This window comes from Stegostoma tigrinum, chromosome 29 (genome assembly GCF_030684315.1).
Source record: "Stegostoma tigrinum isolate sSteTig4 chromosome 29, sSteTig4.hap1, whole genome shotgun sequence".
NCBI lineage: Eukaryota > Metazoa > Chordata > Chondrichthyes > Orectolobiformes > Stegostomatidae > Stegostoma > Stegostoma tigrinum.
Window position 1 is genome coordinate 42,639,598 of NC_081382.1, and position 14,721 is coordinate 42,654,318.

The following is a 14,721-nucleotide window of genomic DNA, read 5'->3' on the forward strand; positions in this document are numbered from 1 at the left end:
TAGAGAGTAAAATCTGCTGTCCCTAACCTGGTCTGGCCTACATGTGATTTCAGACCTTGCAACAATGCCCTAAGAGATGCCCCAGGAAGCCATTCCGTTTGAAGGAAACTGGAGATGGACCATAGAATGACTTAGCCTGTCAGATGCTCCCTCCAGTTTATCTACATGCCTGCATTCCTATCTATCTCATCTGTGGTGGGGAAGATGCTTGTTTTGAAATGAGAAATGTGCCTTTGCAAAGATGAATAGAAGCGTGATATGGGGGGAGGTGGTGACGTTATGGTGGTGTCTCCTCAGTGGGCTGTAGTTTGGCCTGCTTGAAACATACTGATTTTTCAGTGCAAAAAGCTGTCCTGCCACAGTATTGTGGACTGGCACGTTTCATAGTCCTGAACTGTGTGCTAAGAACTCACTGTAGCTTGAAGCAGTTGTTGCAGGCAGATGAGGCAAAGTTACTGTCTAAAACCTCTCAGCCGTTGTACAGCGAGGGACTGGAAACGGTGTCTGACTCCTTGGGATCCTATATTCTGACAAAGTGGTGGGCTTGTGAAAATCATTGCCTTCAAGGCATCTAATGTCCCAGCCTCCACTGGACTCCGTGGCAGAGATCAATAAATTCTTGATCTCAAGGAATCAAGGGCTACGGGGAGAGTGCAGGGAAGTGGAGTTGAAATGCCCATCAGCCATGATTTAAATGGCGGAGTGGACTCGATGGGCTGAATGGCCTTACTTCCCTCCTATGTCTTATGGTCATTGGTGTAGATTTGTAAATAGCAAGAGTACTGAAATTGTACTGAGGCTCACACTGGACCTTTCTGTAGTTTTCCATTTAAAACATTTCACTGTATGCCTGACATGGAATATATATTGTACATCTCAATTGTGTTATGATTTTATTGGGACACCCAAGAATGGAACATGCACATGGGGACAATTTGAATTGTATTGCACTTTATTATTTCCACCTGAAAATTACAGTCTTCAATACATTTACAAATATTCTGAATAAAGTATGTTTCTGCAAAAAACAAAAATGGGGATGGGTAACAAATGTTAGCCTTGCTAGTGCTATCCCTATCCCATGGTAGAATGAATGTGTTTAAAAAGTAAATAAGCTCATAGCCCCTGCCTCTAGATTACTCCAAGTGTTCAAGGTAAGGGCCAACTTCTGGAAAATGGGAGTAGAACAGAGGGATAATAAAATGTGAGGCTGGATGAACACAGCAGGCCCAGCAGCATCTCAGGAGCAGAACAGAGGGATGCTAGATGACTGGCACGGACGCAATGGGCCAAACAGCCACCTCCTATGCGTTAAAACTTCCAGAGCTCCGCACTAAGCTAGTGGTAGTGTCCCTATCTCTGAGTGGGGGCCACATTCAAGTCAAGCCCAGTTGCTCCAGAGATGCCCGATGCTATTACCAAAACAGAACTTTTGCTCTGTCTGTGGATAGAAAATAACCCAAATGGGTGATAGAGGTCTGGAACTGACTTCTGCAAAGGGCGGTTAATGCTAGATCAGTTGTTAACTTTAGATCTGAGATGATTTTTGTTTTGTTGAGCAAATGTATTAAATGATATGAGCCACATGCAGGTACTCTGTACAATCACTGAATGCCTTGCTATGTTTCGAGGCCAGTGACCCTCCCTTGTTCAGAACTGTTCTGGAGGGTGACTGACTTCGAAACATTAATGCTGTTTCTCTCCCCAGAGGTTCTGCCAGACCTGCTGAGTTTCTCCAGTCCTTCTGTTTGTTTCTGATTTGTTTTGTGTTAAAACTTTCCAGCTTTGTCCCTCCTCCTCTGTCTGGGAAGTTGCCTGCCCCTGTGATTGGACAAGCGGCAGCCCCTTTCTGATGGGCCGCGTGCCTGGCCAATTGGCGGTGGCGGTCGGGTGGAGGGCGGGGACGTTTCTTGGCCGCTGCTGTTATTGGCTGAGCGTGCCGCGGGAGCCGGCCTGCCATTGGCTGGGAAGCGGTGCCTGTGATTGGCTGCAGCCGGGCGTCCGTGATGCGGTGAAGATGGCGGCGGTGGGACAGTGCTCTGTCGCTGTGGAGAAGGAGCGCTGGCAGCCGCTGTCCTTCACGTACGTCGAATATCCCCCAGGTACGGTTCCTTCACCTGCTCGGGGGCTATGGCGAGGACGGTTCCTCGGCCTCCCCTTGACAATTTGCATTTTATTCTGGAAAAAACATGCGTAGTTTTGGTATTGCGAGCGGAGGAAGAATGACTGGCGAACGGTCGGCAGCGAGAGAGAGCGTGGCGTGGCTCGCCGGGACTAAGAGGTGATAGCGTTTGGTTGCTGCCAAATAATGTTCCGTTAAGATCGTATACGTCCCCCTCTCGAGTGCACATGCGGCATCCCGCCGGAAAAAAGTGACCGGATCGCAGAAGTCTGCGCATGCTCGTCCGCCTCCCAATGCGCACGCGCGACCGGCGGGAGGGGGTTGGGAGCTTTTACTGCGCGTGCGTATTGCGCCCACCTAGTGCAGCTGTCATGGTGAAAATATTTATAGCAGTGGCTAATGAGAGATTATACTGACTGCACTGGTACAAGAGTCATTTGCTGACTTTTAATTCATACGCTTCTTTTGAAATTGAAAGAGTAGTATGATCTGGGAATATTTAAACCAGGATCTTATTAAACTTTTTTTTTCCTGTAAGAGCACTTGATAAAGTGCAGCCCAGGGGCTGTCAGTGAACAGGATTGCAGAGGTTTAAAGGCGGTCATTAGAAGTGGTTTGACCTGAGGGTGAGCATTATCCAGGTGAGAAGAGAGAGATTGAGAAGGAGAGTGTAACCTCTGCTAGTGCAGGCATTGAACCTGTGCTGTTGGCAGCACATTGCATGGCTAACCAGCCAAATGAGCTCTCCCTCTCTCATCACCCCGCCCCCTCAAGTAGAACTGTAGGAACAGGTGTCATTCAGCCTCTCAAGTCTGCTCTACCATTCAGTGAGCTCATGGCTGATTTTTGTCCCAACTCCATATACCCACCTTTGGCTGCTGGTCCCCCCCGCCAGTTTGAATTAGCTATGGTAGATCAAGCAGAGAACCCCATCACTTGCAGAGCACATTGGCATAGAAGCCAATCAAACATTCTGTGGGCCAGTACTGGGCTGAAAAAACAATATCATATATTTATCTAAAGCTGTTTGCAGGATGTCTCCAAGCAGTTTACTGCCAATTAATATGGTTGAAATAAAAACTATGTGCTGGAAAATCTCAGCCAGTCTGGCAGCAACAGAGAGAGAGAGAGAGAGCTTTTGAGTGAAGAATGACTACCTCTTCAAAACAAGAGTAGACACTCTTGCATTGTAAGAAATGGGGTTGCTCCAAATTCCAATACACAGTTAGACAATCTGTTTTAATGCCTTTGGTTAAGGGACAAATATTGAACTGGTTACCGGGGATAGTTTTTCTACTCTTATTTAAAGTTAGAGGAGGAGGCTTTTTGAAGAGCTGGTGCAAATATGATTGGCCACTTGAGCAATTTTCTCAGTGCTGTTCTCTCTGCAACTTGCACATGCTTACTTTTAGATGTAAGCTTTATCTCTTTTTTTGAATAGTTCAATTGAATCTGCTTTCACTACTATCTCAGGTCAAACCTTACAACTTACTGCTTTAAAACCTTCTTCATGTTGCTCTTGCTGCTTTTGTCATTACTTTAAATATATGCTGTCTCATTCTTGATCTTTTCACAAGTGAGAACGGTTTTTTTTCCTATCTACTCCATCCAGACCCCAGTCAACTATGAACCTTGCTATTAAATAGGCCCGAAACATCAGCTTTTGTGCTCCTGAGATGCTGCTTGGCCTGCTGTGTTCATCCAGCAACACACTTTGTTATCATGGATTTTCCAGCATTTGCATTATCTCTATTAAATCTCCTCTCAGCTTCTCTTCAAGACAGCCTAATTGATCCAATCTGACTTCATAACTGAAGTTCCTTATCCCTGGAATCATTCTTATGAATCTTTTCTGCATCTTCTGTAATGTCTTAATATCTTTCCTGAAGTGTGGAAGCTAGAATAGGACACAGTACTCCAGCTGAGGCTGAACTAGTGTCCTGTGCTAGTTCTGCATAACATTATTGCTGTTGCACTCCATGTAATAACTCCTGGGTGACTGTATGCTTTAATAACAGCTCTCAACTGATCCTGTCATTTTCAATGAATTATACATCTAAAACCCTGGTTCTGCACCCTCTTTTAGAGTTGAACTCTTTACTTTTGTGTTCTTCCTACCAAATTGAGTTACCTCACCTTTGTCTGCATTGAACTTTACCTGCCCGCTAATACACCCAAATCTATGCTATTTATATATACAGTTTCTGGAAAAGCAAGGGTCCCAATGTTGGTCCCCATGGAACTCCACTGCAAATCTCCCGCCAGCCTGACAGACATTCGCTACCCACTTCTCTCTCTATGTCACTTTGCCAATGAAGTGTTCATGTTCTTGCTGTCCTTTTGGTTCTGAAAGCTGTAGCTTTGCTACAGTTCTGTTAGGGGGCATTATATCTAATCCATTCTGGAAGTAAATAAACATTATACCAGCAGCATTGTGCTGATCAATCATCTTTGTTCTCACTTCCCAGCAATTTAGTTGAGACAAATTTTTACCTTAAATGATTGTTTCTAGAAGTTTCTACTCCACTGAATTCAAACTGCTTTGCCTTAATGACCATTTTTGAACATCGGTGCAACATTTGCAGCTCTCCAGTTCTAAAACTAAAGTATGTACGTTTTAAGGTGAGAGGGGAATGATTTAAGAGTCCTGAGGGCAACTTTTTCATGCAGAGGGTGGTGTGTGTAGGGAATGAGCTGCCAGAGGAAATGGTGGAGGCTGGTACAGTTACAACATTTAAAACGCATCTGGATGGGTACATGAATAGGAAGAGTTTAGAGGGATATGGGTAGTTCTGTGGCGAGGTTGTTGTGTGACCTCATGCTATAGAACATCTCCATTGAAAATTGTGTCATAAGAAAATCGCTATACCTGTAAAGCAAAAAGTTTGCATTATCTAAACAGTATCCACTATTCAGCAGTAGCATTATAGCCAATTTGTGTTAACGAAGCATGCATTATAGCAGAACCAGCTATATGGCCCAGATGCTGGCAAATGGGACTAGATTTATTTTGCATATCTGGTTGGCATGGGCAAATTAGACCAAAGGGTCTGTTTCCATGTAGTAAAGCTTTCTGACTCAGACAACAACCTGTGTCTGAAGAAGTCTGAAAAATAATGACCAGTGTCTCTCCCATTCCTCTGTTCTTGGATGTATCTCATCTAATCCTGATGCCTTATCTGCTTTGAAGTGCAGACTGTATATTAAGTACCACCTCCTAATTGATTTTTCAACCCACTAATGTCTGAATTACTATCTCTTTCACCAGGACCTGTGCAGCATTATCTTCCTTGGTCAAGTCAGGTGCAGAGTATTAATATAATCTCAGCCTGAGCAATTCCACAGCCAGCATATCAGCTCTAAGCTCCAAAGTCCTGCTGCACCCAGTCATGAGTAGTAGTGGATAATTAAACAAGGAGTGGCAAATGGAGTTTAGCTTAGATAAATGTAAGTTGTAATTAGGATCTTTCACAGCTGTGTGTTGGTGCAAAGTATAACGGGTCTGAAAGAGGGGCGTAGAAAACACAAAAAACATGCCACAAAATGCTTATTCAGAGATTTTAATAATCAATCAACTGGACTGAACTAATCAGGTGGCTAAAACCTGGCTGTACATAGTCACAGCACCTTGCAATTGTGGTCTGCTAATCACATCAAGGTATTCAGTCCTTGGAATTCTCACTTCTGAGTTGGAAAGCTATGATTTTCACCCAATTGCAGAGAGTTAAGCAGGTAATATAGGCTGAAGGAGTATCTCCCTGTCTGAAGCGTTATCTTAAGTCCATTGTGAAGATTGTATAACGTCATGCAGCATGGATATATGTTTGGCGTGACTTGTATTTAACCCTGAGTCCACATCAGTAAATCATATTATCTGATCAATAACATGTTGCTATGTCTGGGCCAGAGCTGTGCACATGTTGTTTGCCTTGTTTTCTGCGTTGTAAGTGACTATCTTTAAAAATTACTTCTTATTTTTCATGGAACAAGGGTGTCATTGGGCTAGTATTTATTGCCCACTTCTTGACTGTCCTTCAGAAGGTGCTGGTGAGCTGATGCCTTGGACTGCCGCACAATCCATGAGCAATGTTTTTGGGGGTTGGGTTCCAGGATTTTGACCCACCAATACTGAAGAAACAGCTGATTTTGTTCCAAGTTAGGATGGTGAATGACTTGGAGGGAGCTGCAGGTGATATTCCCATGTATCTGCTGCCCTTGTCTTTTTAGGTGGTAACAGTCGTTGGTTTAGAATGATGTATTTTGTTGGTCGTGAAGTGTTTTGAGTCCTCTAAGGCATGTTGTTTGCTTTACTGTCATAGTTCAGTCTTTAGCCTCCTGTTGGGCTGATTGTATTAACTCTGTGGTGTACTGGTACTCATCTTTGTAGTGTGTACCCTGTTACCCAGTCACAACGCTCTTGCTGGAACTTGCGTTTTTGGATGCAGTTACTTTTATCATGACTTCATTGTTTACTCTGCCTTCCCAGCTGATGCCTAACTTGTTGCTTGTATAACATGTTCCCAGACACATCCAATTTCTGCAATCAGTACTTGATCATAAACAATTCCCAGCAGTTGGTTTATGTGATCATCTCATTCCTTTGTTTATTTAGCAGAAGTATTTCCAGGTATATAAATTCATCCACAATTTCTGAGGGCTCACTTCTGAAGTCCAGCTACTTGTCTAGGTTTGTTCCATCATGAGATGGGAGCCTCACTGACCAGACCAGCATTCATTACCTATCCCTCATTGTCCAGAGGGCAGTTAAGTGTCAACCACAATGTTGTGGTTCTGGAGTCACTATGTAGACCAGACCAGGTAAGGGCACCAGTTTCCTTTCCTAAAAGCAACTAGTGAACCAGATGGGTTTGACCATCTCATGACAATGAATTCACGATCATCATTTAGTCTCTTAATTCCAGATATTTATTGAATATAAATTCCACCATCTGCTGTGGTAGGCTTCAAATCCAGATCCCCAGAACATTTATCAGGATCTCTGGATTAGTAGTCCAGTATTAATACCACTAAGCCATTACCTCCCTGTCTCCCCATTAATTTCATAAATATAACGACTAGCCAGTTTTTCCATTTTTAACAAATCTGCAGCATTAAAACCGACCACTTGTCTCAACTTAGCTATGCTGGTGTTTATGCTGTACATGAGCCTCCTGCCAGCTCATCGGTATATCCTTCTCTTCCTTTCTCCACCAGGTACTTATCCAGCTTGCTCTTAAATACATCTGTAAAGTATGGCAATAGTCTTAGTAGACCATAGGGCTTCTCTCTCATTACGGAGACAACTGGTGATGGCTTAACTTGAGGGTCGCCATACCTCCAGTGAGGGCTGAGGTTGAGAAGGAGAGTCCTTCATGGTACCTTGGCCAATCTACTCTTTGCTTTGACTGTGTTTTGTGATGGTGGCTTTCATATTCTCACCACTTTCTAGGTGAAGATGATCTCCTGAATTTGTCGTATTTATTTTATGCCCGTGGTTTGATCTGCCCATAAGTGAAAGCATTTTCTTTTTGTCTACCTAATCACGTCTTTATTTTCAGGATCACTGTTGGGGCACCCCCTCATTTAAAGGAAATGGCCTCAAGTCTGTTCAGTTTTTTTTGTAATAGATGTATATTAGTAGGAATGAAGGATTGTAGGGAAAAGATCCTGAGATTTGCCACTCTTAATGTGTCCCCCGATAGCATCCACATAAAGGCTTGCATTTCTTGTGTCATGTTATAAAATCAGTGTGACTATATTTTTGTAGTATGGGGACCGGAACTGTACACTGTATTTGAAATGTGATCTAAACCAAGGTTCATTCCAAGTTTAACATGATTTCCATACAAATCAGCCCACTGTTTGATTTTCTCTTTCTTTTTAAAGCCTGGCCTCTAATTCTTACAGCTGCGTATAAGAGTAAATAGTAATGTTTTGAATAAGATTATAAACTGTAAGAGTTTCATGCTTTCCTCGCTTTCGTTCCCTCTACTCTACCTGTGAAACATGGATGAACCTTTTCAAATAAAGCCAAGGAGTTAAAAGCATTTGGGAGTAGGCAGGAAGATCAGTCAGTGACACAATTTCATTTGAATTGGAATGTTGTGGGTTCAAGTTCTACGCTGGTATTCCTTTGCAATGCTGAGGGGAAGCTGTATTATTGGCAGGGCCCACAGTTGGAGGAATCATTAAACTGTGGTCTTGTCTGCCCTCTTTTGTAGATGACAAAGAGTCAACGACATGAGAAGAATGAGTAGTTATACCCAGTGTCGTGGCCCTCAATACAAATTCACAAAGATGTATTCACTACATATATCCCGTTGTTTCTGCAAGTTGCTTTGTGCAGATTAGCTGCTGTGATTCCTCACATAATAACATTCAAACACACTTCACAAAATACCTTCGCTGTAAAGTGAATTCTTAGATTCTGGACAAGTCCCAAAAGGCTGTAAAACTGCCAAGTTAACAGCCTTAGTTTGAAAGGAAAGGAGACAAAAATTGGCGACTATAAGCCCGTTAATTTAGTGTCTGGTGTTGAGGAAGTTTAGAGTCGATTATACAGGATGTAATAGCAGTGCATTTAGAAATATGTTGCTCGAAAGGAGTACTCAAACCTTATACCCAGGTATTCTTGGATAAGAGATAATGGGAACTGCAGATGCTGGAGAATCCAAGATAATAAAATGTGAGGCTGGATGAACACAGCAGGCCCAGCAGCATCTCAGGAGCACAAAAGCTGATGTTTCGGGCCTAGACCCTTCATCAGAGAGTGGGATGGGGTGAGGGTTCTGGAATAAATAGGGAGAGAGGGGGAGGCGGACCGAAGATGGAGAGAAAAGAAGATAGGTGGAGAGGAGAGTATAGGTGGGGAGGTAGGGAGGGGATAGGTCAGTCCAGGGAAGACGGACAGGTCAAGGAGGTGGGATGAGGTTAGTTAAGCAGAGGTTCACCTGCACATCTGCCAATGTGGTATACTGCATCCACTGTACCCGGTGTGGCTGCCTCTACATTGGGGAAACCAAGCAGAGGCTTGGGGACCGCTTTGCAGAATACCTCCGCTCAGTTCGCAACAAACAACTGCACCTCCCAGTCGCAAACCATTTCCACTCCCCCTCCCATTCTTTAGATGACATGTCCATCATGGGCCTCCTGCAGTGCCACAATGATGCCACCCGAAGGTTGCAGGAACAGCAACTCATATTCCGCCTGGGAACCCTGCAGCCTAATGGTATCAATGTGGACTTCACCAGTTTCAAAATCTCCCCTTCCCCCACCGCATCCCTAAACCAGCTCAGTTTGTCCCCTCACCCCACTGCACCACACAACCAGCCCAGCTCTTCCCCTCCACCCACTGCATCCCAAAACCAGTCCAACCTGTCTCTGCCTCCCTAACCTGTTCTTCCTCTCACCCATCCCTTCCTCCCACCCCAAGCCGCACCCCCATCTCCTACCTACTAACCTCATCCCACCTCCTTGACCTGTCCGTCTTCCCTGGACCGACCTGTCCCCTCCCTACCTCCCCACCTATACTCTCTCCACCTATCTTCTTTTCTCTCCATCTTTGGTCCGCCTCCCCCTCTCTCCCTATTTATTCCAGAACCCTCACCCCATCCCCCTCTCTGATGAAGGGTCTAGGCCCGAAATGTCAGCTTTTGTGCTCCTGAGATGCTGCTTGGCCTGCTGTGTTCATCCAGCCTCACATTTTATTGCCCAGGTATTCTTCCTGTGTGACAGATGAGAGATAGCGTTGACTCAAACTTTAAACAAACTTGCTTTATTTAACTATTGAATTACCAATATTCAATATAAAACATGCCTTCATCAAAACACTTACTACTTCATCCAACTTAACTTCAACTTTAACACACTTCATTTAACTTACTTTAACTTCATTCACATTTAACCCTAACTGATGTTATTCTTTAAATTTGTCTTGAAGCAAACCCTACCTCGACTCGAGTTAAGTCTGGATGGTTTGAATAGGAAGTGTTTAGAGGGGGATGGGCCAAATGCTGGCAAATGGGACTGGATCGGTTTAGGATATTTGGTCAGCATGGGCAAGTTGGACCAAAGGGTCTGTTTCCATGCTGTACAGCTCTGACTGTAAGCGGTCAACTTTTCTCTTGGTGTAGATCTTGCCTTGGGATTCTTTGTCGTCTTTGAATGTAACTTCAGGGCATGTCCTTTTCAAATGTGGCCTTTAAGGCTCCTCATGAAAAATCCTTCATTCTGCTAACTTTTATCTGTCAAAGTGCTTGTTGTTCTAGAAACTGCCCTGGCTCTCAGCCAACGAATTGACCAGACTCTGATCACAATGCTTGATCTAATCCAGTGAAGTTTATTAGTAAATAGCTCCCAAATGTTCATACCAAGTCATTAAACAGTGACATTTCAAACTCCATTTCAGGTTAATATGGTGCCATGATCTGTCGCTTTATTTGGTCAACACAGGAAATTGCACAATCTGGCTGCAGTTTTAACTAAATTCAGAGTTTAAACTGGTTTGACCAAAATTCCCAGCATGCTTGATCAACAATTCTTGTAACTATTTCTGCTGCTGGCCACCTGACCATAATAGTAAGATCAAGCAGAGACAGCTTTGCTTCATAAAGGGGAAATCATGCCTGACAGATTTATTGGAATTATTTGAGGTAACAAGCAAGATAAAGGGGAAGCAGTGGATGTAATGTATTTGGATTTTCAGAATGCATTTCATAAGGGACCAAATATTAGGCTAAATAAGACAAGAACACATGTGTTGAAGGTAGCGTACTAGCATCGATAGAGGATTAGCTAACCAATAGAAGACAGAGTTGGCATGAGGAAGTGCCACAGGGATCAGTGCTGGGTCTGCGATTATTTACAATATATATAAATGACTTGGATGAGGGGGATGGATGTACTATCGCCAAGTTTGTGGATGACAAAAAAAATTGGTGGAAAGGCAAGTGGTGAGGATGATACATGTTAAGCAAGTTGGGCAAAAACTTGGCAGGTGGAATATAATGTGGGAAAGAGTGTTCTACATTTTGGCAGGTGGAGTAGAAGGGTTGAATATTATTTTCATGGAGTAAGGCTGCAGAAGAGTGATTTTGGGAGTCCTTGTCCATGAAATGCAAAACGCCTGCCTCTAAGCTCAGTGGGTAATTAGGAAGGCAAATGAACTGTTGCCCTTTTTTTCAAAGGGAATGGAGTGTAACAGTGGGAGATTTTGCTAAACTATACAGGTCACATCTGGAACATAGTGAACAGCTTTGAGTCCCTTATTCAGTCCCTTATGCATTGGAGGAAGCCCAGGGAAGATTCACTTACTGATACAATGTCATAGAGATGTGCACATAGAACCACACTCCTCTGTCCAATATGTCCTTGCTAACTAAATATCCTAAATTAATCTAATTCCATTTGCTAGCGTTTGGTCCATATCCTTCTGAAAGCTTCCCATTTATATACCCATCCGAATGCCTTTTAAATGTTGTAACTGTATATGTCCTCTGACAGCTCATTCCATATGTGCACTGCCCTCTGTGTGAAAAAGTTGCCCCTTGGGTTCCTTTTTAAATCTTTCCCCTTTCACCTTAACCTATTCCCTCCGGTTTTGGCCTCCCTTACCCTGGGAAAAAGACCTTGGCTATTCACCCTATCCTGTCCCCATGATGTTCTAAACTTCTATAAGGTCACCCTTCAGACTCCAATGCTCCAGGGAAAATAGGCCCAGCCTACTCACCGTCCAACCCTCGCAGCATCCTTGTAGATCTTTTCTAAATCCTTTCAAGTTTCAAACATCCTACCTATAGCAGGGAGACTTGAATTGAACACACTATTCCAAAAGTGGCTGAAGTATGGAGGAACTTAATCGGAAAGTGGCTGGGAGTTGAGGGGGCGGGGGGTGGGGGAAAGCAGCAGTTCTTCCTTTAATAATTGAATTTCCATCAAAGACAATTGCAACTGAATTGTGAACATCTGACTTGCATCCTTTTGTCTCAGAACTGATCATGCCTGGGTCCGTCCTTGGCTGATGCGTTCTTTTCTGCCCTTAGCTATATGCTTACCAAATGTGTCATGTTCCTTATTTTGTTTTCAATGCAATTGCACTGTTAATAATTTTGATGTCTTTGAGATTCAAGGTTGTGCAATTAACATAACATAATAAATGTAAGTATGAGTAAGCCACTGGGCCTTTAGGAATACTCTACCCCATTTAGTTAAATAGTAGTGGATTTCTTCCCTTGACACAGCCACTTGTATGTTTCCATTTTCCTTGATTTTGTTAGTATCCAAAAATTGATTAGTCCCATTATTTAGTAGGTTAATTACTGAGTGTCCACAAGCCCTTGGATTATAGTGTTAGAGCCATTGACACATGTAGTACAGGAGGAAGACATTTTGTTTGTCAAGTCCATGTTGGCCCTCTCTGGAATAACCTGGTTCCCCTCCTTTGCTCTGCATTTGGATGATTGTAAAAATTGAAAATTCCAAATATTTGTAACCCTGAGAGTGAAGAAATTACTCCTAAGTGGCCTTTACTTTATCCCAAGAATATGACTCCTAGTTTTGGATTCTCCAGCTGGAGAGAATGGGCTCCCAATTTCTACCCTGTCAAACCCTTTCCAAGAGTTCTAAATATTTCATAGATTTGAAAAAGGCATGATGTAATAGGAAAACTGCAATGTTCAGTTATCAGTACTGTGGTAACTGCAATCACCTTTTAAGTTATTTAGGGGGTTGTAATGAGGGTAGGAGATCTTGTGATGTAGTGAGTAGTGTCCCTACCCCTGAGCCACAAGCCCTCAATCCAAAACCCACACCAAGGCTTTTTGGCCAAAGAGGTGCATAACATGACAAAGTTCATTATGTGCCCAATGATATCCGTGTCAATCTGATAGAAAACTAGAAAAGCAATGTCATTATTCATAGCTTCAGACAATGACATACATGTAAAGCTGCATAGCCATTGTGGATAAGATTGATGCCAACATCACATGGATGCCTGTTATGTGCCAGGTGGGTTTGGAACTTCCTTCTCATGGTGTAGATCATGCTCTGTGGACTGGAGGTGCCTTCAAGCAGAGAACTAAAGAAATTGTATCCAGTCAATGCAGTAGCAGATAGAGTGCACCATAGTGGAATGTTGAATATTTGGTGAAGTGCTTTCTCACATCCATTCATTTACCTATCGCTGAGTCCCCAGTCTCAGTTGTACTGCTGTATGAAAGGATTGTAAGACCCCACTCCCTGTTTGGTATTGTGGTCGAAGTATTATGGGGTGTAGATACAAAGATAGAGTTGGAGTTATAAGGAGAGGCTGAATAGGCTGGGGCTATATTCCCTGGAGCATTGAAGACTGAGGGGTGATCTTATGGAGGTTTATAAAATCATGAGGGGCATGGATAGGATGAATAGCCAAGGCCTTTTTCCTGGTGTAGAGAAGTCCAAAAGTAGAGGGCATAGGTTTAAGGTGAGAGGGGAAAGATTTAAAAGGGACCTGAGGGTGAACTCTTCCACGCAGAGGGTGGCGTGTGTATGGAATGAGCTTCCAGAGGAAGTGCTGCAGGCTGATACAATTGCAACATTTAAAAAGGCATCTGAATGGGTACATAAATAGGAAGGGTTCAGAGGGAAATGGGCCAAATGCTGGGAAATGTAGCTAGGTCAGATTGAGATATCTGGTGTGGAAGAGCTGGACTGAAGGGTTAGCTTCTGTGCTGTACGGCTCTGGACTCTTGTGCTGAGGCCGCAACCAGATCAGCCATGATCTTATTGAATGGCAGAACAGGCTTAATGGGCAGAATGGCGTATTAGCCATCCAACGTGTTATGTTCCTGTGAAAAAGGGGAAAAACTTGCATTGCCTTTCATGAACTTAGGGCATTCTAAATGCTTTGCAACCAATGAAGTACTTTAGGTCTCGTCACCATTTTTAGTTAGGAAACATGGCAGTTATTTTGCACCTCTCAAACTCTCACAAGCAGTGTGCTTTTGCAATCATGTAAATTTTTAATGTGATATTGTAGGATAAATATTAGGGCAAGGGCTCCACGGTCCTAAATAAATTGTACTGTGGGATCTTTTGTTTCCACCTGTGAGAGCAGATAGAGCCTCAGTTAGATGTCTTGTTAGAAAATTAGCTCCTGTGACATTGGAATGCACCTTTGGTGCTGTACTTGGAGTGTTGGCCATGTACCCGATCTCTCAACCTTCTGACTCAGATGAGATGGATTCCCATTGAGTCACAGCTTGAGTGTCAAGAGACGAGCAACCAAAGTGTTTGCTTCATCAACAACAACTCGCATTTATATAGTACATTTAACGTGGTGTGATGCACTTCACAGAAGTGAGTCAAATGAATTTTGACACTGAGCGACGAAACATTTAGAGGAGATGACTAAACATTTAGTCAGAAACGGTTATATCCAATAGGCAAATAGAGATGGAGAAGTTTAGGGAAGAAAATAAGAGGGTTAACTGAAGTCACCGCCTTCAGCAGTGGAGTGATTAAACTAAAACATAAACAAAAGGCCAGATTGGAAGAGTACAGGAATCTTACAGTTGTGTCACTGGTGATGATGACTTAGAAAAGGATGAGATAGACCATGGGTT

The 14,721-nt window shown here is 43.2% G+C and overlaps 1 protein-coding gene across 1 annotated transcript in view; it reads left to right on the top strand.

Moving 5' to 3' along the window:
- The first annotated feature begins 1,975 nt into the window (after positions 1–1,975).
- The window catches only part of dolpp1 (dolichyldiphosphatase 1), a 28,885-nt gene continuing 16,139 nt past the window's right edge, over positions 1,976–14,721 (top strand). The window contains exon 1 of the mRNA XM_048559264.2: positions 1,976–2,102. Coding sequence (XP_048415221.1) covers positions 2,018–2,102 — 85 coding nt within the window. The 5' untranslated portion in view covers positions 1,976–2,017. The remainder of the gene's footprint in view (positions 2,103–14,721) is intronic.